Here is a 25857-nt window from a genome sequence, read left to right as displayed (position 1 = left end):
GGCAGTAGCTTTACCAGGTCACAAAGATGGGGAGTGGCTTTGACCCGGGATTGAACCCAGCCTGCCTGACCCTGGTCTTTGCTCTTAACCACCAGGCTATGCACAATATCACTTCATTGTCAAAAAAACCTCTTAACTTAGGGAAAGAGATGAAGTGACTGGCCCAAGGTCACACGGCCAGTAAGTGGCAGGGCAGGAGACAATCCTTTCCATCTGGCCACCTAAGCCTTGAACCTTCCACCTGTCCTGCTGCCGAGGCTCCTCCCCAGCCCACCTGGCTGACCCCACCCTGGGCTCACCTGCGCTCTTGCCCGAAGAGGCGCTCCACCTCTGCGCGGCCAGGGCTGCGGGTCCGGCCCCCGTTGCTGCCCTGGGGCCCTGGCTCCCTCTGTGCCAGCCTCCTGGGCGGGGGCAGGTCGGCCAGCACGGAGTACTCCTCCCTCTCCAAGTTGTGCCTGGTCTCCCCAGGGGGTGCTGAGCCCCGGGAGCCCCCTGAGCTGCCTGGAGGAGGTGAGGGTGCCAGGAGGGCTAGGTCACTGGGTGGGTGGCGGGGTGGGGAGGAGGCTCGAGGTGCATCCCGGTGCCCGATGCACACTTGGGGGGGCAGCATTGGGGAGCCATGCAGAGAGTCCGTGGAGGGGGCCAGGCTCTCCATACTAGTCCCAGGGGGGTCCTGAAAGAAGAGGGAGGGCTCGGGGGCCTGGCGTGGGGGGGACGTGAAGTAGGGTGCATCTCGGTGCCCAATGCACACAGGGGTGGGGATGTGGGGGGGCTCGTGCAGGGAGTCTGTGGAGGGGACAAGGCTCTCGGTGCTGGCCCTGGGGAAATCCTGGAACAGGAGGGAGGGCTCAGGGGCTTGGCGAGGAGGGGAGGAGGCCCGGGGTGCATCTCGGTATCCGATACACACAGGCGGGGGGAACTGGGGAGGGTCATGCTGGGGCGACTGGTTCTCAGCATCTGATGTGTCCGGGAGGAAGGGGAAGGGGTCGAACTGGGTGTGGCGAGGGGGTGAGGAGGCCCGGGGAGCATCGCGGTGTCCGATGCACACGGCCGGGGGGATATAGGGCGGCTCGTGGTGAGTGGATTCACTCTCAGAGGCGTGGGGGTCTGGGAAGAAGGGAAACGGGTCATATTGCAAATAGCGAGGAGGCGAAGAGGCTCGGGGGGCATCCCGGTGTCCAATGCACACGGCCCAGGGAGGCTGGGAGGACTCGAAAGAGGTCTGGGATGCCCCTCGGGTGAGGTACAGAGGCGTGGAAGTCCGGGGGGCACTGTGGGGGCCGGGGTTGTGCGAGGAAGAAGAGGCCCGGGCTGGTGAGTTGTGCTGGGGAGCGCCCGAGGAGGACTGGGGGGAGTCACGCTGAGCTGGTTTGGTGGGAGATGAGGTCTGAGGCCTGTCAGCTTGGGTTGGCCGAAGGGCGATAGAGGCCCAGGGAACCTCGCTTTGCTTGGAGCGGGATGGGGAGGAGGTCCGGGGACCATCGCTCTGGGTGGGCCGGAGGGGAAAGGAGGCCCAGGGGATGTCTTTGTTAGTACGATGGGGAGAAGGATTCCTGGGGTTATTCCGCTGGGTGGAGCGATGGGGAGATGATGGCCCAGGATTGTTCTTTGGGGTGCAGCACTGAGGGGAGGAGCTCCCGGGGTGGTCCCGCCGGAAGGAAGAGGACTGCGGGTTGTTCCGTTGGGTAGAAGAGGTTCTGGGGTTGTCCCTCTGGGCACAGGAAGTTCTGGAGTTTTCCCGCTGGGTGGTCCGGTTGGGAGAGGAGCCTCTGGGGTTGTCCCTCTGGGCACAGGATGTTCTAGAGTTTTCCCGCTGGGTGGTCCGGTTGGGAGAGGAGCCTCTGGGGTTGTCCCTCTGGGCACAGGATGTTCTGGAGTTTTCCCGCTGGGTGGTCCGGTTGGGAGAGGGGCCTCTGGGGTTGTCCCTCTGGGCACAGGAAGTTCTGGAGTTTTCCCGCTGGGTGGTCCGGTTGGGAGAGGAGCCTCTGGGGTTGTCCTTTTGGGCACAGGAAGTTCTGGAGTTTTCCCGCTGGGTGGTTCGGTTGGGAGAGGAGCCTCTGGGGTTGTCCTTCTGGGCACAGGAAGTTCTGGAGTTTTCCCGCTGGGTGGTCCGGTTGGGAGAGGAGCCTCTGGGGTTGTCCCTCTGGGCACAGGAAGTTCTGGAGTTTTCCTGTTGAGAAGTACATGCAGAAAAAGAAGTCTGAGGGTTGTCCTGTTGGGTAGAAGAGGTTCTGGAGTTGTCCTGTTGGGCGGCTCTGGGGGAAGAGGAAACTCGAGGATTGCTCCGTTGGGTGGATGAGGTTCTAGAACTATCCCGTTGGGTGATTCTTGAGGGAGAGGCCGTTCTGGGGGTGCTCTGCTGCGTGGAAGAAGCCCTGGGGGTGTCCCGTTGGGTGGACGAGGTTCTGGGGCTGTCCCGTTGGGCTGCTTGGGAGGGAGAGGAAGCTCGGGGGGCATCGAGTTGTACGGAAGCCGTCTGGGCAGCGTCCCTTTGGGCAGAGCGATGGAGAGAGGAAGCCTGGGGGGTGGTACTTCGAGGTCCGCTCTGTGGTGTCGCAGAGGAAGCCCGGTGCCGCTCCAAGAAGTGCCCACTTTCTCCCCGGAGCTTCGCCCAGTGCTGCCCGGCGCTTCGGCTCCCACCACCCGTATCTAAGAGAGAAGAGGCAATGCACGGTGAGGGAGCGTGTGCTTTGCAAACTGAGAGATGCCCCATGAGGGATGTCAAGGAGTTCCTAGCGTCTTGGATTTGGCTAATTTCTCCTGGGCCTTGGCACCCTGCCTGCAATTTGGGCCCCTGCCACCAGGTGGACGGCGGAGGTGACTGCCTTTGATCAGCAGGTCAGAGAGGAGGCCCCCCCCCCCCCCACTGCTCATGTGTTTAAGAGCAAGAAAGCAGGTGCCTGTCACCCATTCACACCAGGGAGGCTCTGGCTCTCCATGTGTTATTCTCACCACAGCCTCCCCAGGGCCTGAGGGGACAGGGCAGTGGGATGGGGCGGTGAGGTGACAAGATCTGATTAATGTTTTAAAAGATGGCTCCAGCTGCTGTGGGGGGAATGGCCTGAAGGGGCCAGCAGGAGCGGGAGAGGTTGAGGGGCTCTGGCAATAATGCCGGCCAGCGGCAGCCATGATGGCTTGGCCAGGGGGTTATGGTAGAGGCAGCAAGACGGGGACAGATTGGAGGTGTGTTTTGAAGGCAGCGCTGAGCAGAGCTGCTGGTGGTCGAAAGGGTGAAGGAAGAAAGGAATCAGGATTTGGGGCCCAGCTGCTGGGCGGGTGGTGACACAGAACAGACTGCAGGAGAAACAGGTTTGGAGGGAGAGTTAGGTGGCTGGTGGCCTCCTCTCCACCCATTTTCCTCTGCTTCTCGAACCCAGAACCCGTCCACTCCTTAGGGCCTCTGTACTGGTTGTTCCTTCTGCTTGTGAACTCAGATCAGCCACAATGCCACTCCCCCGCCCTCCAGGCCAATGATGGCGAACCTTTTGAGCTCAGCGTGTCAGCATTTTGAAAAACCCTAACTTAACTCTGGTGCCGTGTCACATATAGAAATTTTTTGATAGTTGCAACCATAGTCAAACAAAGACTTACATTTTGATATTTATTTTATATATTTAAATGCCATTTAACAAAGAAAAATCAACCAAAAAAATGAGTTCGCAGGTCATAGGTTCGCCATCACTCCCTGTCCACCTGGCCAGTCACTCTCACCGTTCCCTGTCTTAATTCTCCCAAAAGCAGTTGCTGCTCTCTGCTCTGGCTTCCTGTTTGTTTTCTGCCAGCTTCTCTCCACTGGAGGGCCAGCTCCAGGGACTGGGTCTTGTCTGTCTTCTCCCCTCTGGCTCTCTAGCACTAGGACAGGGCCTGGCACACAGTAGGTGCTTGATAAATACTTATCGAATGAGTGAAATGAGGAAGCTGTGTTGAGTGTGAGGTGCTATCCTACACCCAGTGAAGAGGTCAGTTGTACAATGAACTAGATAGAGGTCAGGGGAGAGATCAAGGCCAGAGGTGTGAACCCAGGAGATGCCGATTTTTCCAGATAGCGTTGACAGCCAGGTGTTGTCAAGTTGTCAGAGAGGGGAGAGAAGAGAGCCCAGGACCAGGCTTTGGGGCATCCATATTTGAAGGTCGAGCGGAGGAAGAGGCATCAGCAAAGGAGTAGCCAGAGAATGGTCCTGACCCACCACTGAGCAACTGACTCTACACCTCTTCCCTGAATCTACACCTCTTCCCCAAATCTACACCTCTTCCCTGAATCTACACCTCTTCCCTGAATCTACACCTCTTCCCTGAATCTACACCTCTTCCCAGGCTCTGGATCCACCTCGGCCCACACTGCTTGCACCTCCTCCCCAGTTCTCCATGGTCAGTGAAAGGCATCGCCATCCACACAGACACCCAGACCAGAAGCTGGGACCGTGTGTTCTCCTGTCCCCAGTCCCATCAAGTCCACCTCCTAAACCTCTCTCCTTCTCTGTCCGCTCCTCACCCACAGCCACCGCCCTAATTCAGGTTTCTCCATCTCTCCCCTGGACAATTGCAAGGGGCTACAGAGTGGTTACAGGAATGGTGCGTCCATCACCCAGAGAGCAATTCTTCACCCAGAGTGACCAGCTGTTAACAGTTTGTCTCATCTGCTTTATCCTCGCATCTGCCTACCTACCTACCTGTCATCTACCTGTGTCTCTCTGTCCTCCTGTCATCTATCTTGTTGAACATGTGAGAGTTGAAGACCTCATGACACTTCACCCCCTATGCTCTCCTAATGCATCTCCTATGAACAAGGACCATTTCCTCCCATCACCGCACTCAGGAAATACAGCGTGGGCCCGAAACCGTTATCTAACATACACTTCATATTCAAATTCCCTGGCTGTCACAATAATGTCTTCCAGAGTTATAGCTTTTCCTATCCTTGCTCCACTCCAGGATCCCACATGGCATTTGCTTCTCTGCCTCTGTAGCCTCTTTTATTCGAGAATAGTTCCCTAGGCCTTTTTCGTCTTTCATAGAGTCTTGTCAGCCCTGGCCGGGTGGCTCAGCTGGTTGAAGTGTCGTCCCATGGACCAAAAGGTTTCGAGCTCTATTCTTGGTCGGGGAGCATGTGGGAGGCAACTGATGATGTTTCTCTCTCTCTCTCTCTCTCTCTCTCTCTCTCTCTCTCTCTCTCTCCTTTCTCATCAATCATTAAAAAAAATTTTTTTTAAAGAGTCCTGCCAGTTATTTTGCAAACAGTCCCTCAGTTTGGGTTTGTCTGCTATTTTGGTGGGACCAGATGCAGGCGGTGCACTTTCAGCCAGAAGACTTGGAAAGGATGCTGTGACCCCTCCACCCCCCGCCCCGTGCATCACATGGGGGCACCTGACGCCACTTTGCCCCCGCTGGGATGCTGAGCGGCCACTTGGTTAAGGAAGATCTGCCAGATCTTCCCATCCTAAGGGTGCCTTTTCCCTCTGTAATCGATGTGCAATCTGAGGGGTGATACTTTGAGATCGTGTGAATATCCTGGGTGAATATCTTTCACCCAGGAATTTAGCATCAGCCGGTGACTCCTGCCTGAATCAGTTATCACTACAGTGGCTGCAACAGTCCCTTTACTGGTTTCTCAGCCTCGTCGTGCTCCACTCCATCCTTTACACTTCGCCCTGGTGAATTTCCTTAGGCTCAGGTCCAAACATATCACTCCTCTCCTCCAAATCCTCCTATGGCTCCCTACTCCTTAGAGAAGTGAGTCCAAACTCCTTGGCCCAGGGTGGTCTGAGCAACTGTGCTCTAGCTGCACCTTCCAGAGCACTCCCCATTCACACCTCCAAGCCGTGGCCAGGCTGTTTCCTCAGCCAGAGCACCACGTCCAGGAGCCACTCCTCTGTGAGTCCCTCGCTGGCTGGAAGGAAGCTCTTTGTCCTCTGCCCCCACTTCCCACACAGCCCTTTGCTCACAGCAGGGCACACGCTTCTGCTCCTCCTCCGTCCTGGGCTGCTGTACTGGGGGACGAGCTGTCTGGGCAGGGACCGGGTAATTCCTCCTGAACACCCACTGTCTGGTACCAGGTTTGTGCATAGTTAGCACTGGCATGTTTGATGATTGGATGCTGTAGGAGCCATAGGAAGCCAGGCCTGCCCACCAGGGTAGGACCTGGATGCTCGGGCCCATATCCCCGAACCCTGACAATGCTGGAAATGCAGATCAGGAGCAACACAGTGCAGCAGTGATGGGAGGGCCCGAGCTGTGGGAGCCAGCCTCACGTGACTCTCTGGGCTTGGCCTGACCAGCAGCCTTGCCCCTTCCCTTGGGAACACCACCCTGATTTCCTTTGGGCCACCTCCTCTTCCCCCCTCTCAAGCCATAGGTTTGTGCAGGGGGCTGACCCTACCCCTGATCCCCTGATTGGGCACATGACCCAAGCTGGGTCCCCTGGAGAAGCCTTCCTAGGACTTTAGCTACATCTGTTGGGAAGATTGTACCTTCTGTTTGTGGAAGTTGATAAGCAAGTAGGATACAGCCTGGCACTGCTGCTGCTCATCATGTCACTATGGGGGAGGGTCTGGCTGAGAATGAAGCCATCACAGAAGAAAGCGGAGCAGAGGCCGGATTTCTGATACTGTTTGCACCTGGATCCAGCTATGCCTGAAGTCATCTCCCCCTAGACTTTTTTTTTAAAAAAAATCTATTTTTTAATTGATTTCAGAGAGGAAGGAAGAGGGAGAGAGATAGAAACATCAATGATGAGACAGAATCATTGATCGGCTGCCTCCTGCATGCCCCACACTGGGGATCGAGCCCAAAACCGGAAACTTGAAATATGACCTCCTGATTCGTCGGTCAACACTCAATCACTGAGCCATGCTGGTCAGGCTCCCCCTCGACTTTTTACTCAGCTACTTTGTCGCTTGCAACCTGAAGATCCTAGCCCACCAATGGCGGGAGATGTGTATAAAGCAGGTTGCATGGACGCATGCCTGCTCCATCATTAGATGAGACTGTTACTATTATTAGGACTTGAGCCAGCAAAGTGAGACATGCCCAGGGACCCAGATGGCCCCTGGCAATCACTCCATCCAGTCACAGGAACCAACCTGGTCCGGCAGAAGGACTCACCCTCCTTCCGTTGGCTCGCAGTGTCTCCTCCCACAGGGGACCGGGTGAGGACGGACGGAGCCCTTTGGGTGCTGTCAGCTCTTGACCCCTCCTGCAGCTTCCGAGGGATCATCTCGGTGATCTCGTCCCTGCCGGGGGCCTCCTCCTGCCTTTTGACAACGTCCCAGTCCTGCCAGGGAAGGAGAGGAGAAAGCGTGCTTGGAGGTTAAGAAGAGAGACCCCCAGCATGAGATGGGTAGAAGGAAGGAAAGGACCTGGCATTGAAAGAGCACCTACTGTATACCCACCACTATGCTGGGCTCTTAGGTGTCAACTCAACTCATCTGGAATCAACTCCTGAGGGAGGCAGTCTGTGGAGCCAAGAACTTGCCCGAATCACACAACTGGTTTATGTGGGCGGGGACTTGAGCCCAGGGGACGCCATGTGGTAGGAGGGCCTTGGCACAGCAGTCCCCGCCCCAGAGACAACCCCATGATCCAGAGAGAAGTCGTTTCAAAGCCTCGCCCTGCCATTTCCCAGATGTACAGCTTCCACTAAATTGCTTCCCTTCTCTGAGTCTCAGATTTCTTGCCCCCAAATAGGGCCATAAAGCAGGTGGTGAGCCTTCCTGAGCCCATGCTGGCCGCCTCATCACTTCCCTGTCACGTCCTCCTGGAGGTCTCACAGACAGTCTGCCTCTTCTACCCGGGGCGGCCCCCTGAGGGGTGAATGCCCAGGAAGTTCCTGATTCCCTTCTTCTCTCAGGGAAACGGCCCAGCTCTGCCCAGCACCCACCCCACCCCCAGCCTACTCCCTTCCCTCTGTCCTCTGCCAGCGCTGGTCATAGGGTGCAGTGGTGTGTAACCAAGGCAGGGCCAGGACCAACCCCATCCTTGCTCTGGACAAAACACCCAACCCCCTGGCCCTCTGTGACCTGTGACCTGAGAGTTTTTGGCAACCTGAGCCCATTGGTGATTCACAAGGAGCGCCCATCAACCAAAACTCCTTCCTCCATTATTTCATAGGCAGAGCCCGGCCCTCCTGCACCGGCCCCTACCTCTCCCAGGTGGGGTGGTCGGGGCAGCCTGACGCACTAGGCCTCCAGGGGCCCTTGGCACAGGTCCCTAGTGTGAGGCCCAGCCCTCCTCTGGGAGTTTGGGGCTGGCACAGAGGGATGATCTGTTCGTGCCCTCAGCCTCCCGCCCCTAGCTCACCACAGAGGACGAGTTGCTGGTATCATCAGGGGAGTCACAGTCAGGGCTGGAGCTACTGGCAGAGTCAGGGCCCTCGTCGAAGCTGCACAGGGAGGAGGCTGGGCCCTCCAGATAGGGCACTGCCTCGGAGTCCCAGCTCCTGCTCCTGGGGGTGGCTCCCTGCTCCTGGTCTGCAGGGAGCCCTGTCGCCGGCCTCCTGAGGGAGGAGACAGACACATGACTTTTTCCCCAAAAGTTATGGGAATTAAGAAGTAACACCCCCATCCAGGTACACACACACCTCACGTTACAGGGGAAGAGGGAGCTGACACAGGGCTCTCTATGTCTGCCTGGCTTAGCTACAACAGCCTCTCTTTGAAATGAGTGTAATGATTCCCATTTTACAGATGAAGAAACTGAGGCTATGAGAGGCCCAGGGACTGGCCAAGATCACAGAACTAGAAAAGGGCAGCACTGCACTGTGAACCAGGGCTGTGGCGCCAGCCTCGACCCTCTGTCACTGGAGCAGCAGTGGGGACCCCAGCTCAGGAAGCCCAGACATAACTGTGCTGCGCTAATGGGGGGCTCTGAGAGGCAGCAGAGCTCCAAGGGCAGTGGCAGGGGCACCAGTCTGGATACCAAGGGAGGGCGCTGCAGAGAAAGCCCTGCTTAGGGAAAGCCAGCGAGGGTGGCCACAGGCCTTAGCAGGCTTAGAGCTGGCAGTATCCCCAAGGAGTGGCTCACGGATTGGCCTACAAGATGGAAAGGGGTTCTGACCCCCAAGAAAGAGGCCTGCAGTCAAATAACTTTGGGACATACTACACACGTCTACCTCCCCCCTTCAGAAGCACAATGCATGTCTGCATACTACAGGCTTTGACAAGTCCTGCAAGAAAGACATCCAACTCTGTGGATCTCAGACTTTCTGAAACTATTTGATGGCAGAGGTTTTGGTTTTTTTAAAAATGTCTACCTGTGAGGAACCCATGTTCCCAAAGCAATGCTGGTTTGATTCAATTCTTCTTATTTTTCAAATGGGGAAACTGAGGCACAGAGTGAGGGAATAACTTGTCCAAGGTCCCACAGCCCAACAGGGATGAAGTTGAAACAGGACCCCAGGTTTCTAGACCCTCAGCCATGCCCTCCCAAAGCCCCTCGGCCCCAAGGGGACTTCAGTACAGCTCAGGATGGGGGTGGAGGGAATCCCAGAGCCGGGAGCCATGCACAGTCAGACAGGTGGGTGGTAAACCTGTTTAATTTTTTAAAGCTGTGCAAAGAGAACAAGGAAATGTAAGCAGGCTGTGAGCCATGCCCAGGGTAGGGTGGGTGCGTGGGTGCTCTGCACCCTGGAATAAAGCTGAGCTAGGGCCCCAGGGACATGCCCGTGTGCCCAGCTGTATGGACTGACCATGTGACCCACGCTAGCAGCCACCATAGACAGACGCTGCCATTGTGAAGGGGTGTGGGGTGGGGTAAGTGAGGGCTACCCCAGGGAGCCCCTCCCCAGGCCCTGGACCTCTACCCACCTCTCGGACTCTGGCCCAAGGCCGAGGCCCACCACAGACTGGCACCCAGAGGTTGAGGCTCTGTGCAGGTCCTCAGATGCAGGCGGGCGGCGGGGCAGGTCGCAGTAGGGTGCCTCCGCACCTGGAGGGCTCCCGGGCTCCTGGGACAGAGTTGCAGAGAGGAGGCACCTCATGGCCCACGTGGGGGCTCCCCTCCCCCTGCGCGGCCCCTCCCCCCACCAGGCGGTGTGGAAGTCTCCAGGCATCTCCTCCTAGGATCTCAGACTTCTCAGGAGAGCTGTCCATCAGGCTGGAAGCGCCCCTGGGGATCCAGGCTGAGGGCAGACCGAGGTACAGTGTGTGCATGCACACGTGTGTACAGGTATGTGGGCGTGTAAAGGCCTGTGTGTGTGCAGCTGTGCACATGTGCATGCATGTGTATGCAAGGCCGGGGGGTACACTAGTGCATGTTTGCATAAGTGCATGCAAGTTCCTTTATATGTGTTGGCACATATGTAGGTGTGTGTGCCTGGGGACATGACGTGCACAGAAGGGACCAAAGAGCTTTCTGTAGCTGGAAAGGAGGAGGAAGGCGGGTGGGGAAGAAGGGTTAAACCAGCCTGCAGAGGGAGGGAGGAAGAGGCTGTCTGAGGGAGGAGATGGGGAAAGAAGGCCTCATCGGAGAGATCTGCCCACTGAAGGAGGGCAGGGGGCCCCAGGGTGGAGGTGAGGCCCTGAGCTGACGGCTGGCTCTCTCTCCCTCCGCCCTCACTGAGGCCACACCTGTGAAGGCTGGTGCTGGGCTCACCCAGGGGGAACGGCTGCTCACCTCCGGGAAGGCCCCCCCATTCCTCCCCACCTCCTGGGGTGGCAGGGCCCTCCCCTGGTGGTGGGAGACAGCGGCCACAGCACCCTGCACCCCGCCTCCTCTCGGGTTACCTGGACGGCGGGCTCCGGCGGTGGCGGCTGGCGGCTGTCAGCACCCTCGTCCCCGGGGGGCTCCGGCTCAGGCCCCCACGCTGCGGCCCTCCCAGGCCCCGACTCTGGGCCGTGGCGGCGGCGGCCGAGGCAGCAGAAACCTTAGAGGGGCCGGCTGCGGGAGCAGGGGCCCCTCATTACTGTTTCATAAGCCGGGGCCCAGCCAAGAACAATGCAGGACATGAAACCACAGGAACCTGATCCCCACAGCTCACCTGAGAGCTGGCAGGGCGGGGGCCTGGGCCTGCGCTCCCTGGGGACCCTGGAGCCCAGAGCTCAGGGCTGAGGCCACAGCTTGGACACAACCCCGGGGTGGGCACAGACTCTCTGGGTTCCAAGAAGGTGGCCCCTGGCAGGTCCTGGGCAAGGCCAAGGAGTGGGGCTAGGGTGTCTGCCATGCCATCCAAGCCAGAGGAGCCCGTCTGGGTTCAGTTTCGCCCCCTGCCCTGGAGCCAGATTCTGATCAGAGCTCGTAGCGGGAGGTGTCAGATCCACAGCCCGGCCTGGCGCCTGGGCCACCCCAGGGACCTCGCAGCATGAATGAGGCGGGAGCAGCTTGCTGGGCATTGCCAAGGGGTCCGAGCCCAGCTGAGCCAAATAAGACCCCAGCCAAGCATGGCACTTCCTTCCTGCTCTCACCCCCAGCCCCCATCATACCCATCGCCCACTTGAGCAGCCCAGCAGCCAGTCCCTGGCTCTGATTTCCTGTCTGGCGGGTCAGCACAGGCTCTGGCCTCAGACAGACATCAAGCCCAATCCTGGCACCTCCACTTCCCAGCTAGGTGACCTCAGCCTGTGGCTTCCCCTCTCTGAGCCTGGTTTTCTCATCTATAAAACCGGGATGATAAGAGGACCCACCTCCTAGGGGTGCTGCGAGAATGAAAGGAGTTAATATTTGTAAGGGGCTTAGAACATTGTCTAGTTTGTACATCTTAAATATAATAGGTAACGTATAAAGATGAAAGATAATTTTATTAGTGTTGAATCAATAGAATGTTAAACACACATAGGAATACTTTAAAAAGGGATGTGCAGTACCTGGCACACAGCGCGACCCTCCCAGCGAGGCTCCCACCCTCCATCCAGAACCTGGCCGTGACCTGCTCCAGGCCCTGTGATTTCCAGGGATAAGCCCTCCCCCGGCCTGTGGGACTCAGCTGAGAACAGAGTAGAGGCAGATCCAGAGCTGGGATCCCAGGGGAGCCAGAACAAGCTTCGGGGAGGGGCCTGGGCCATTCCTGCATATTCCAAGGTAAAGATGTCAGAATTATTTCCACCCGCAAGAGGTATCTTTCCAGGCCCCCAGGGAAGAGCTGGAGCCAGGTTAACTAAGGCCCCAGCGGGGCCCCACACGGCCCCATCCAGGCTGGGGATGCTTCTCAAACACAGATTTTGTGACTCTACAGGTTTGAAACCACCTATCCATGAGCAAGACTTTTCATCAGTGTCAGATCCTGATGATTCGAGAGCCTTTATCTCCCACTGAGGTCTGGCTCCTCAGCTCCATAACTCAGTGACTTCCCTCATCTACAGTGTGGCCCACAGGCACCTCTCACTCACCGCCCCCAGCCACTCCCGATGGATTTCCTACCCCAAGTACCTGCCTCAGGAAATAACTTAGAAGTCAGCCATGTTTCACCCCTCCACGTGCCTCAGGTACCAAATCCTTTAGATTCCCCTGTTCAATTAGTTCTGGAATGTGTCCATTTCTCTCCATCTCAAAGTCTCCATCATCTTTGGCAGGAGTAACACCGTTTCCTCACTGGTCACCTTGATTTACTCTCACTCCCTGCACTCCATTCTCTGTCCTGCAGTCAAAGTGACTTTGGAAAATGCAAATCTGATCACATCACTCCCATTTAAAATCTTCTGTGGCTCCCATGCCTCTCAGGAAAAAGTTGGAAGTCAGCATGTCTACAAGGCCCCAGGAAGCCCAGAGAGACCAGCCCCCACCTCATTCTCCGACACTGTCCTGGAGTTCCTGTGCCTCTCCCTCTTGGTGGCCTCTCTCCATCCTCCAATGTGCCTCCTCCTTTCTGCCTCAGGGCCTTTGCACCTACTGTTCCCTTCCTCTCCTCTTCCCCTAACTTCACTGGCCAATGTCCCCACATAGCCTTTACCAAGCAGCTGAAAGGTCATTTCCTTGGAGAAACCAATCATTGATCCTCATGCCACTTGCTATTCCTTACTACCTTTACCACAACCGTAATTCTTGGCACGATTAGTTAGTTTCCATTTCTCCTGCTAGTTTGCAAGCCCCGTGAACCAGGGACTGTGTCTGTGTTACTTATCACTGTTTCCCCAGCATCTAGCATCATGCCTGGCACACGTGAAGCACCTATTCAATATGTGTGCACATGTGAACTGGCCCGTCTCAGGCAGGAAGTGGAGGGACTAACCCTAGAACCCAAACCTGTCTGAATCAAAATTTCTTCTCCTGTTCCTGACTTGCCATCTCCCCACCCATTAGGAGAAGGTGATTTGCATGGGAGATGGACTCACTGAGCTTTCCGGCCGCTGTTCCCTGAACTTAGGGGGAGGGGAGCTGTTACTACAGGTATCAGGACGGGCAAAAAGGAATCTCCCGGGTTGGTTTGCCTGATCAGGAAGGAGGGAGGGGAAACTAAGGCGTACTGAATTAGCCACCTGTGACTGCGGCTAAGCAGCGCCAGATGCCTGAGTGAGGAGCCTTGCTGCCTTTTCTCTTTAGGACAGTGAAGCCAGAGGGTAAATGACCCACGGTCACACGGCGGAACGGCAAACCTGGCCCTGGAACGCTGGCCATGTGGCTCCAAAGCTGAACAATGCCTCACTGATATCGGTCACTTCGGAGCCTAACCCCCTGCATGGTGCTGGCTGCCAGGCTTAAGAGGAGCCTCAGGACCCTGTGGGAATGACAGGCCCATGAGGCACCAAGGCTGATGGGCCCATGGAGATTCAGGGTCCCACGCTTCTCATAGCGTGTAAACCAGGAGCTCTGGGTTTATGTGTGCGGGGACTTGACCCAAGACCAGATGGTTCCCAAAGTGAGAAAATGCTTCACTCCTTCAACACCTTCAAGGAGAACCTTTGCAGTGGCTGCTGGGGTATCTTGAACATCTCTCTAGCACCTGCCAACCTCCCCCCTTCCCCGCCCCCCCAACCTCCCTTTTTAACAGACAGCAGGACTCAGGTTCAGAACCTTTGGCCAACAAATTCTCTAGTTAGAATTTAAAGACACTTCTGTTTTTCATCTTTCTCTTTCCTTCTTTTTAACCTTTTATGTAAAGGATATGGTCCTAGTTTTCTATTTGTGGTGGTGATGTAAAGTTCTTCTTTAGTGGAAGTCGAAAAAGGGAGTTGATTTAAAGAATAAGGTATGTAATAGATTACATGAGGCAATGGCAAAAAAACAAAACACAAACCCATAAAATCGGGAGAATGCCTGGCATTCGGGAAACATTCACACGGTCCCACTACTTCACTGAACAGATGGAAAAACTGAGACTCTGCCCAGGAGGAAAGCCAGTGTCTGGGTTCAACTGCAAGTGAGTGTCCCAGTCAGGCCCCAGCCCATCACGACGCCCCCATCCCAAACCACCCGACCACTCAGGAGCGCCAGCCCACCTGGTGCCTTGCTCTGTAGGCCTCCTCAGGGTGGAAGCAGTTTTGACAGCAGCTCTGGGCAAGCACATTGGCCTCACAGTGTGCGCAGGAGGCATTCCCAGCCTCCCCCTCCATACTGGGTGAGCCAGGCCAGCGCAGCTCCTGCAATCCACTGGTGGGGCCCGGGAAGAATGGAGCAGGGAGGCGAGGACCAGGTGACTGGCTAGTAGTGTACCCGGACCCCAGCCCCAGCTTCCCCCTGGACAGACAAAGACCAAGGAAATAAGGTTATTCATCCATGTATCCATCTGTTCATGTATTCACTCAACAAACACCCATTAAGCACCTACTAAGCACCAGGCACTCTGCCAAGCACTTGGCACGTGCTTCCTAGTTATTACTGCAGTGTTGCTCCGAGTGTGTTCCGAGGACCCTGCTAGACCCAGTAGAGCTGTTTATAAAATGCATATTCCCAGGTCTCTCCCCAGATCCGCCTACTCAGAATCTCTCTGGAGGTGAGGCCTAGGGGTGTGCATTTTAAACAAGTCTCCTAGGGCACTCATGCACCCCAAAGTTGGAGTGCCCGTGCCTTACAATTATCCTGCATTGTGGATAAAATTCATGTCAGTTTCAGATGAAGCAAGGAAGGCTCACAGAGGTTCCATAACTTGAAAGGCCCCAGTGGCTGAACTGGATTCAAACCCAGGTCTGTGTACCTCCCCACCACCCCCCAAACACACACACAAGGAGGTGGAAGTGAAGGGCACTGGATCACCCTGCCAACCCACACAGGTCCTTTGGGGGAATACTGGGAGGCAAAAGGCCAGCCAGGTCTTTTCAGAGTTGAGGACAAAGTCATGAACAAAAGTAACAACCTAAAGTCACACAGCAAGTTTGTGGCAGAGCCTGGCCAAAGAGGAACCCTGGTGTTCTGACTTGTGCCTGTGGCTGTCCCTTCTGTGCCCCTGGGAGCTCCATTGTCATGCCCTTATGGGGTGGGGGGGTAGCCCCAACAGAAGAGTGACTTGAAGATGCCCTCCTAACCCACACAGAGCCCCAGGAGGGGGTGGGGCGAGAGGAATCCATATTCCCAAACACACCTTCCCCTATGGCACCCCAAGTCACTGCCCGGTACTTTCCTCACCTGGAGAATTTCCTCCAGTGTCCCAGGGAATCAGGCCTTCCTTGCCAATCTCACCCGAGAGCTGGGGAATTTCACGTCCTCTGCTGGGGCAGCCAGGGCGAAGGTTCTTGGCTTCTCCATCATCAGACCTGGGAGGCAGCAGGGCACGGTCTATGGGGAGGAGGGTGGGGTCTCTGATCCTCTCTGGGCTCTCCTCCCAGCATCGCTGCTCCCAGCTCCCAGTGGTAGACCAGGAGGGACTTGGTCCCGCCCAGCCCGGCAGTTCTTTCCCAGTCTGACCACATAAAGGAGTATCTCCTGGGATGGAGACCGCTGCTCATTTCCCTGGGAGCGGATGTAGAGGACTCTACTCCATGTCCCCCTCACTGCTCCCGCTTCCTCCTCCCTCACCCGCAACCAATCGGCAGAATCCTTCTCTGAAATGCAGTTTAGATGCGGGTATAACAATGAAAAACCTGCAGAGGACACGGGTGCCCCACCCGGAGAATGGACCCCTAGACCTCTCTCCATGCAGCCAGCCCCCCAGTCCCTCTCCATATCGTCACTCCGCTACCTTTTCCCGCTTACCCTCCTCCCCTCCAGCCTTTCCAATGTGCAGAACTAACCTCGGCTCGAGTTTCCACGCACAAGGGGGTGCCAGGGTTGGGCACGGAGGTCACAGCCTCTTTATTTTAACAATGAATCAGAACATTGCCCGGGAGGAGGAGGAAGACCACGCCTCTGCCGCCCTCTCATAGGCTCTCTCTAGGTTCTTTATTTACATGAAGACTGTGCGATTGGACGATCCGAGGACAAGGGGCGGGGCGGAGGTGGGCGGTGCCCAGATGCCTCTGAGCGCGGGACCCACTGAGCAACCAGGTCGGGATCCTCCATGGCTCCTTCTGATCTTCCCCTTTGGCTCGTTCCCCTGACAGTCCGCTAACCTGGTTTCTGCCTAGACCTTGGGCTAGGGTCTTAACTTCTCTGTGCCTCAGCTTTCTAATTTATAAAATGCGGCTAGTAATATTACCTGTGAGGATAAAATTAAATGCCCAAGGGTTTTCAACCTCTATTTGCACATTTCCACTAATGCGACGTTCACGCACATGCACAGCTCTCACCTTTTAAAAAGTCTAACATTTTCACCCCACCTGGTTTGGCTCAGTGATAAAGCGTCAGCCTGGGGACTGAAGGGTCCTGGGTTTGATTCCCGTCCCGGGTTGTGGGCTCCATCACCCCAGCTATCAATGATCCTCTCATCATTGATGTTGCTATCTCTCTCTCTCTCTCTCTTCCTCTCTGAAATCAATAAAACACATTTAACAAAATAAAAAGTCTAACATTTTGCTCTAGCCAGTGTGGCTCAGTTGGTCTGAAAGGTCGCCCGTTCACTTCCCAGTCAGCATACATGTCCAGGTTGTGAGTTTGATCCCAGGTAGGGTGAGAGTGCTTGCAGGAAGCAACCAATCGATGTTTCTCTCTCTCTCTCCCCCCCCCCCTTCCTCTCTCTCTCTAAAATTAATAAAAACATTTTTTTAAAAGGCTAACTTTTATTCTGCACCATGTGGCAGCTCCTGGTCCAAATCTCCACAGTTATGAAGACATAACAATGTGAAGGATTAAGTACAAAGATCTTCATTTCATAGCAACTGAAGATCAGAGAAATTAACTAACTTTCCAGTGTCACACAGTGGCAGAGGCACGCTAAAGCCCTGGATGTCTGCATCTACCGTGGTCCACAGGGCATCCTCACAATCCAGACATCCACATGTACCGGGCCCAGCATGCTGAGCTGGGTACTGGGGAGATGGTACCATGAACAACATGTGGCTCATTCTGAGACAAGGAGCCCACTGCCCAGTGGGAGAGACAGCCTCTGAACAGGTCATTGTGGCCCAGGATGGAACAGGCGAAGATACAGCTTCATAACCAGAATAAGGGGCTTTCTGCTTGGTCCTAATTACTGTAAGCAAAACAGGGAATAGTGAGACTTGTGTTCAATGTCTGGCTCTGGCACTCCCTGGCTGTGTGATTGTGAGAAAGTTCCTTGACCTCTCTGAGCCTACGGTGGGGTAGGCACTCGGTTTGAGTTTGAAGTTCGGATATGATGCCAGCCCTCTAGCTCCCACCCATGAGTAAAACTTGAAGCCAACTCACAGTGGCCCTCCTGACAAATTCATTACTTATGAAGCCCCTACCTTTGTCAGTTGTGTGTACTGAGGCTATATCAGTGAACAAAAGACCAAATCTCCTGCTTTCGTAATGCTTACACTTCAGTGGAGACAAGCAGACCACAAACTAGATAGATAAGCAATATGTGGAGTGTGCTGGCCGGTGATGAGCACAAAGGGGAAAAATGAAGCAGGGAGGGGTGGACGTGGCAGGCATGGCCAGGGAAGGCCGCACTGAGAAAGGCGACATTTGGGCGAAGACCTGGAGGAGATGGGGCAGCGAGCATGCAGGGCCTGGGAAGAGAGTTTTCAGCTGAGAGGACAGATGCAGAGGTTGGAGTGGAAAGAAGGGAGAGAGGAGAGTCAGGGGCAGGTTGGTGGGTTGTGCTGAGCTCTCTTCCCAGCTCTGGAGCTGCCTGGTTGCCCCCCTCTGTGGAATGGCTCGGGGCTAAGGGTGCAGTGGTGGCAGCCAAGGAAGCGTCACCATTTAGTCCCAGCCTCACAGCCCCCTTTGTAGTCTCTGAATCTGCTTATCTCCACCTTTGCTCAAGCCATTTCCTGTGGCTGGGACACCCCTCCTCAGAGGTCTGGGGAACCTGGATAGGTTCTGTTCCCGCTATACCCCCCCCGAGCCTCAGCTTCCTCTCAGCCAAGTGGAAATGGTCATCCCAGCTCTCCTTGCCCACAGGCCTGGTGGAGAATCACATGCTCTTGGCAGGCAAGATAGAGATGCAGGGGAGTGTGGCCCAATGGAGCAGGGACAGGAAGGCACGAGTCTCTAGAAGGGTCATCAGGGCTGGCTCCAGCCCGTGGTCACCTTGCACAGTATGATCCAAAGCGGCCAGGCTTGCTTTTACTGACCGCTTTAGAGACTCATGACTTGATAAAGCTGCTAGAGGCCTCACCCCACAGGGCCCAGGAGATGGGGGGCAGCAGGAGTAAAGAACCAAAGGTAGGCATGGCGAGAGGCGCTCCTGGGAGAAGACCAGTTCTCCAGAGGGCTGACTGCATCACAGCTAACACGAGGACTAGCACAGCCACGGCCTCGACGTCCTGGGTCTGCTGGAGGAAGCAGGGGCAGGCATAAGAGCGATAATACTAACCCACTTCGCCCGTTGTAGGTACAAGTTATACATGACCCCATGTCACTGGGGATGGGAAGAGACCCAGGGCAGATGCCTCAGCAGTCAGCAGCAACTGCACACGCACTGAAGGCGCATCGGAGAACACAGTGCTGAGAACTGGTCCACACGCAGGTCTCATTTTAGCCTTCGGGCAGCACTAGGAGGGAGGTGTCTCCTATCATCCTACACATGGAACAGACCCAGGGAGGTTAGCACAGTGAGGAGCTCGGACAGTGGTCAAGTGGCAGGGCCCACATTCCAATCCACACTCTGCCGTCCACTGACGCCCCAGGCCAAGCTGTTCCTGCTCGCGGGGCCTGTGAGGGCTGGGGTCACATTCCGCGACCATGGGTTGAGCACCAGAACAGCCTTGAGCCTGGTAGCAGGCTCTGCCCTGGACGGAGGCAACCAAGTGGGACTGAGTCACCTGACCCAAGCACAGGAGGGGACAACCAGAAGGCAACAAGAGGAGCGGGTGGAAGGAGCCGAGAAGCAGGTCACGAGGCCTCCTGGCCAGCCCTGAACTGCGCGTTCCCATGCCCAGGTGTGGCCTTCAGAACTGCATCAGATATCACCAGAGAGGTGTTGATGGCGACATGGGAAAGCACCTGCCCACCCCCAGGTGCAGCCTAACAGCCACTGTTCCTGAGCCTGCCCAATGGTGGGGTGCAGCTGCTCCTGGAATGCCTTCCCTGGGAGGAGTAGGGGGAAAGCCTGCCCCACAGACTTCAACTCCCTCTCCTCCAGGCGTCTCCTATCTCCCAAGGCCACAGACCCTGCAGCTGTGCTCCCATCACAGCTCCCCTGTCACCGTGACCATCTCTCACTAGTCATGAACTGCACTGGGGATGAGAGCACATCTCACTCCCCTTTCAGTCCTAGTGTTAGGGTCCTGACCAGGGTGCAACACAAAACCGCTGTGCCCCAGCTCAGAATCACCAGTAAGTGGTTAGGGGGGAGTCAACATGCTCCAGTGCTCTGGCTTCCTCTACCTTCTCGGTCAGGGGAACAGCAGAGCATGTGAGGGGTCACTAACAGCAGGAACAAGGGTGGCTTTCATCAGCTCGGAGGCCACGTCTGAAGGCCTGGAAGGAGTGTGAAGCCTCGTAGAACACCAGCTGGGCTCCCCAGGGGTCTGCTCAGAAAGGGCCACACTTTCAGACAAGATACATTTTCTTTAAAAAGGTTATTCACTCCTAGAGCCTGAGAAGCTGCCTGTTTGTGGGTGGGGGATGCTCCAAGAGTCATCTGCTCGCACCATTTCAATTTCAGCTGAGGAGATGAAGAAGACCAAGGAGAAGGGACAGACTGCAAGTCTCAGCTAGTAAAGGGCAAGCTTGGCACTGCTCACCCCCCCAGCTGCCCGCTTTCCAGAGCAGCAGGTGGACTCTGGATTCCAGCAGTGGTTATGCTGGTCTGCACCCCAGTCAGGGGGCCTAGAGCTGACGCTGCCTCTTCACACCCACAGGGAAAAGCGCTGGAGGGTGAGGATGGACCCAATCTCTGACCACGCCCACCACCCCAGCAGCCTACCCTCGGTGCATGGCACTGGGGCCAAGGACAAACCACAGTGCACTCAGTTTCAAAAATCTGAGGAAGGCCCAGTGGTGTATACATTTAGGAATGCTTCAAATGTGGCTCAGAAGGTTCCTCCTGAGGGAGGCCAGTTCTCAGCTGCCCGCTTCTGCTGGGTGTCAGTGCAGGCTGGGTTACGGGGACAGCCAAGCAGAGGCGGGACAGATCCTGGCAGCCCAGGCTGGGGCCTGGCCTGGTTCTCCGGCTCACTCTCCGCTGTGCCGGGCTTTGCCGGTCAGCCGGCGGCGCTGGGTCTTGCTGGTACGGGTGGCACTCGGGGGCTTCTTGGTGGAGTCCTGGGCTCGTCGAGGATGTTTCTTCTTGACTTTTCTGCGGTTGTGTGCATGCAGTGACGCCGTGAGAGAGGAGATCCTGCGGGAGGGTGGCAGGCAGTGAGGCTCGGGGAACAGGGCGTAAGAGGAAGGTGGTGTTTACCTCGGGGAACAGGGCCTAAGAGGAAGATGGTGTTTACCTTGGGGAACAGGGCGTAAGCGAAAGGTGGTGTGGGGGTTGACTGACAGCCCAGCTCATGAAGGGGAAGTCAGGACAAGCCCACGATATCGGGAGTACCAAGTCCATTCCAAAAGCAGCCTGCTCTGACCCAGGGGGCGGCCAGCTCCTTAGCTCAGAGAGAGAAAGGTCTTTACCCCAGGTACGAAGGGCTTCCAGGGTCGGCCGATCTTGGAGTGGGGATGGGGGACAATGAGAAGCTGAGGACCACATGAGGCCCCATCCCTGCCCCACCCACAGCACTCCCCGAGCCAGCGGGCGGTGGCGCTGCAGGCCAGATCGCCCGGGCAGCCACACAGAGCAGGCTCAGAGGAGGACAGGCCGGGCTCACCGCTGGGACAGCAGGGGCTCTCTGGACTTCCTGGGTAAGGCTTTGGTCGGCTTCTCCATGGACGACACCTCCTCCTCAGACCCAGGCCCGGTCCCTTGCTAAAGAAGCACAGGACAAAGATCGTCACAGAGAGCAGTGGACTGGGAGGCCAGGCAATCGTGGCTCTATCAAGTGGGGGCGCGATTCGCCACCTCCCAGGCCTGGGCAGGCTCAGGGAAGGCTCTGTATGCCCTGGAGCAGGAATTACACAAGGGAGAGCTGTATTTCAGAGTCCTCCGCTGCCTCAGTTTCCAGTGGGCACCAACACTCACAGATGGACGAACTCTAAAACGGAGACAAAACTTGTCTTTGCATCAGACCTTTCAGGAGATGGAGCACAAAACAGAAGGTGGATAGTAAGACGTGGCAAGGCAGTGGCTCCAGGACTTAAGCACACTGTAGCCCGACAGGAAATGTGGTTTACCTGTGACTGTGCACAGACAGTCCTCGGGTTACATCGGACTCGACGTACGTTGTTTTGTGGTTACGTCGCCATCTCCCATTTATTTATTAAAAAAAAAAGTTCCATCATTTTGACATATGTGCTTTATGTTTTTTATTATTTATTTACCACAAGTAAAGGTCAGGAATTGTTTTCTTTCTTTGAAATTTTTTGACTGTTTCACTTCATTACTGCTGTGTATGTGCTCCATGTGAGTGACGTAGGTGCTTATGTAGGTGGGTTCCGACTTACGGCGAAAATCACGTTTTGTCGTGTTGCAGGGACAGATCTCCGACGTCACCTGAGGACCTACTATACACATGTACACAAATTCCTACACAACCCAGACAGACAGACTCTAACTGAAACTAACTTACTGAGATGCTTTCCGATATTCAATGATAATTCTATTCTTTTTTTTTTTTTTAATTCTTACCCGAGGATGTGTTTATTGATTTTAGAGAGAGAAGATGGTAGAGAAAGAGACATCGATGTGAGAAACATCAACTGGTCGCCCGACTGGGAACAAACCTGCAGCCGAGGTATGTGCCTTGACCTGGAATCAAATCGGCAACCTTCTGGTGTATGGGACAACGCTCCAACCAACTGAGCTACCCTGGCCAGGGCTACTTCTTCCTTCCTTTCTTTTTTTTAAAATATATTTTATTGATTTTGTACAGAGAGGAAGGGAGAGGGATAGAGAGTTAGAAACATCGATGAGAGAGAAACATCGATGAGCTGCCTCCTGCACACCCCCTACTGGGGAAGTGCCTGCAACCAAGGTACATGCCCTTGACTAGAATAGAACCTGGGACCTTTCAGTCCACAGGCCGATGCTCTGTCCACTGAGCCTAACCGGTTCGGGCCCCCCCCCCCCCAATTTTTTTTTAGTGCTCTTAGAAACCGGCTAATAACTCACAGGTTGAAAACGCACTGTCAGTGCACTCAGATGTGCCGTGTTATTATTGCTGCTTACCATGCAATGGAGTGACCACAGCAAACAGCTATCTTAAGTGCTTCTAATGGGTTCTCCACTTTTAACCTCACAGAAATCCCACAAGGCAGGTGCTACCATTAGCGAGCCTCAATGTACTGATGAAAGGAAGAGGCAAAGCAAAGAGAAGCCAAGCTCCCCAAGCCGCTCAGTGGTGGAGTTCGCCTGTGAAGCCCCAGACTCCAGGGTTCTGTCCGGGCCCAGAGGGAAAGAACCCTTTGCACTGGAATCTTCATGACATGGACCAGGGCTGGGATGACACTCACATCAGGCGGGGGCAGTCCGAGCAGCCGGGCCCCTGAGAGGTCCAGGTCACTGATGGTGGTCACGGTGACTGTGTGGTTGGGGTGGTCATACTGCACTGACTCTGTCTTTGCCGTCACCAGCCGGTCCAGTTCGTCCGCCTCCTCTGTTCAGGGTGAGCACAGAACTGAGCCTCAATACTAGGGCATAAGTAACCAGGCCCCAGCCCCTCCCAGTCCCGGAGTGCAATGCTCCCTCTACTCTGTAGGAGAGTAGCTGGGAGGTCACTGGCTCCAGCGCCTGGCCTGTCAACAAATGCTATAAGTTATCCAATTCCGCCTTTTGTGCTCCAGGAAACCCTCAGACCACATGGTTCCCACCGAGGACAAGCCCAGTGTGACACCAGGAGCTGCTGCCCCTTTCCCCTACCCCCAGTCCCTCCAGGTCTCAGAAACGGGGCTGACTGCTCAGAATCGGTTTACCAAGAGGTAGGGTCTCCTCCGTGTCTCTGAGCCACTCACATTCAGAGGTACCCAAGGACCACTCCTGTCCCCGGGGTCATCACCAAGACCCTCAGAGTTAAGGAAGTCAGCTTCCGTGCAGCCCCGGCACCCCTATCCTCCCACCCACCAAGGGATTAACAAACCCAGGCCTGTTGGCTATTCTCCAGGTCAGGCCAAGGATGGGACTTACCCAGTGCCTCCTCTCTCTCTGCCAGCATTTTCAGGTATTCTTGGTGGCGCTGAAACCAAAAGGGAGGGGAACACAGTGAGTATGATGGCTGTCCAACCCCTCCTCAGGCAGGGGCACTGCTCACTCCAGAGTGAGTGAGTGAAAGACTAGAAGATCCCATCCTAAACCTTCCCGACCTGGGCCCACGGTGTCTCTACCTGTACAAGTGCTTCCCAGGCCTGCTCACGCCTCCCCTCACCCCCGCAGATGCCCCATTCAGGCATCCGAGGCTGCAGGTCCCCTGGGTGGGACTCTCCCGCCCTCCCCTCTGCACCTCCTCCCGGAGCTTCTTCTGCTCCTTCTTGAGCCGCTGCTTGATCTCCTCTATGGCTGCCTTCTTCCGCTCCACCTTCCGCTTGTGGAAGCCTGTCAGGTACTCCCTACAGGAAAGAGGCAAGGGAGCGTCAGGACATACAAGGAATCAAGGCTCGCTCCAAAAACAGCTAAAGTGCACCCTCAGTCCTAACTGGTTTGGCTCGGTGGATAGAGCCTAGGCCTTCGGACTGAAGGGTCCCAGGTTTGATTCCGGTCAAGGGCATGTACCTTGGCTGTGGGCACATCCCCAGTAGGAGGTGCGCAGGAGGCAGCTGATTGATGTTTCTCTCTCATTGATATTTCTCACTCTCTATCCCTCTCCCTTCCTCTCTGTAAAAAATCAATAAAATATATATTTAAAAAAATAAAAAAAATAATTTGCACCCACAGTGTGCCACGCACCATTCCCAAAACATACCTGTGATCCTCCCAACTACCTGTGCCGTGGGTACCAATCCCTGTCTTACAGGCGGGGTCACTGGGGCACAGAGAGGCTGGGTTACTTCCCAAGGTCACAGAGGGAAAGGTATGAAAAGAGGGAGATGGTGCCTCTTTCTACCCACTACCCTCCAGGGCTTCCAGCTTCAAGAAACAGGGACAGTGATGGGCGTGGGCTGCGGGCCTTTGAACCCAAACAGGCGGGCCCCGCCTATGCTGCCCAATTCCATTCCCCGGTGAATTGAGCCACTTCCAGCAGGACTTTCAGGCCACCCTTACTCGGACCTCTGCACTTTCTGCTTGCCCGCTGGACCCCTCCATCCGTGTAGGGCGTGTGGATGCCCCAGCGCTTCCCTCCCTCCATCTATCTGAGCTCAGCCCCTTCCCGGCTCTGGAGTACCGACGGCGCCATTCCCATCCATTCCGGGCCCCCACACTAGGTTTTTCCATGACCCACTACCCTATGCTAAGGCGGCACACACATGTAGGAGTGAGCACATGTCTGGTGAGCGAATAAGTGAGCTTAAGCCACGCGTGTCATTCATTTATCGTTTATCTTCAACATCTGAGAGCACTGCAGGCGGGGCGGCCGGCTGGGCTAGGGAGGTCGCAGCCATTGCTCCGAAACCCGAACCCCCGGCTCTAAGAAGCTGGGTGGTTTGGGGCGCGGAGAAGAGCGAAGGGAGGGCGGGGCGAGCGGTTCCATTGCTCAGGCCGGGGGCCGAGAGCGTCCCGGGAGCCGCGGAGCACGCCGCGAGGGCGGGGCCGGAAGGGCCCGAGCGTGAGCGTGCGCGGCGCGGGGATGGCGTAGGCCTTGCCCGGCAGCCGGAGGGGATGCGGCCCAGCTTAGCACTCACCGCCGCTTCTCCTCGTCGAAGCTGAGAACGAGCCGCGGCCGCCGGTTGTCGCCGTCTCGCTTCTTCTTCTTGTTGCGGCCCATAACTGTGAGGCCTGGGCGGTGCGGCTCCCGCTCCCCTAACACACTTCCGGTGTAGCGTCCTCAGCCTTCCGGGCGCGCCTGGCAACGACGCTCCGAGGTTCCATCCACTAGAGCTGGTCTTTTAAAGGGACCGCCCCAGCCAGTCTCCCCACCCCTCCCTTCTGGGTGTAACGAGCAGAAATCCGCCTGGCGACTCCCAGCCCTATTCTTTTTAGACAAGCACGGTACCCGACACAGAGCAGGTGCTCGATATGGAGTTATTAGATGGCGTTATATCAACCAAAGATTGCTGATCCTACTTTTTTTTTTCTTTTAAGTGTTTTTTATTTTTTTAAAAATATATCTTATTGATTTTTTACAGAGAGGAAGGGAGAGGGATAGAGAGCTAGAAACATCAATGAGAGAGAAACATTGATCAGCTGCCTCCTACACACCCCACACTGGGGATGTGCCCGCAACCAAGGTACATGCCCTTGACCGGAATCGAACCTGGGACCCTTCAGTCCGCAGGCCGACGCTCTATCCACTGAGCCAAACC

General features: G+C 55.9%; 2 protein-coding genes across 2 annotated transcripts; both read right to left on the bottom strand.

Moving 5' to 3' along the window:
- Positions 1–295: 295 nt before the first annotated feature.
- Positions 296–14477, bottom strand: LOC308514020 (TRIO and F-actin-binding protein-like; the record flags this gene model as incomplete). The annotated part of the gene is made up of 5 exons (XM_081084049.1): positions 296–2649; positions 7102–7270; positions 8296–8491; positions 9801–9940; positions 14364–14477. 5 exons carry the CDS (start codon positions 14475–14477, stop codon positions 296–298), a joined length of 2973 nt encoding a protein of 990 aa, XP_080940175.1.
- A 5441-nt stretch (positions 14478–19918) lies between these two features.
- NOL12 (nucleolar protein 12) lies at positions 19919–25413 on the bottom strand. The gene is made up of 6 exons (XM_081083827.1): positions 25237–25413; positions 23901–24006; positions 23588–23636; positions 22918–23060; positions 21177–21274; positions 19919–20707 (listed from the first exon to the last, which is right to left on the bottom strand). Exons 1-6 carry the CDS (start codon positions 25317–25319, stop codon positions 20542–20544), a joined length of 645 nt encoding a protein of 214 aa, XP_080939953.1. The 5' UTR covers positions 25320–25413; the 3' UTR covers positions 19919–20541.
- Positions 25414–25857: the final 444 nt, after the last annotated feature.

The sequence above is a fragment of the Myotis nattereri genome (assembly GCF_964212035.1).
Source record: "Myotis nattereri genome assembly, chromosome: 2".
Taxonomy (NCBI): domain Eukaryota; kingdom Metazoa; phylum Chordata; class Mammalia; order Chiroptera; family Vespertilionidae; genus Myotis; species Myotis nattereri.
The sequence above is the reverse complement of the archived record's forward strand: the minus strand, read 5'-3'. Positions and strand labels throughout refer to the sequence as shown.

Bases quoted from the DNA above. Each gene is read 5' to 3' on its own strand.
- NOL12 (XM_081083827.1), bottom strand. From the start codon at position 25,319: ATGGGCCGCAACAAGAAGAAGAAGCGAGACGGCGACAACCGGCGGCCG. The intron at 21,275-22,917 runs GTGAGTGTCATC...GTGCTTCTTTAG, and splicing joins TCGGACTGCCCCCGCCTGAT to CAAGGGACCGGGCCTGGGTC. The intron at 20,708-21,176 runs GTGAGCCCGGCC...ACCCTCCCGCAG, and splicing joins GAGCCCCTGCTGTCCCAGCG to GATCTCCTCTCTCACGGCGT.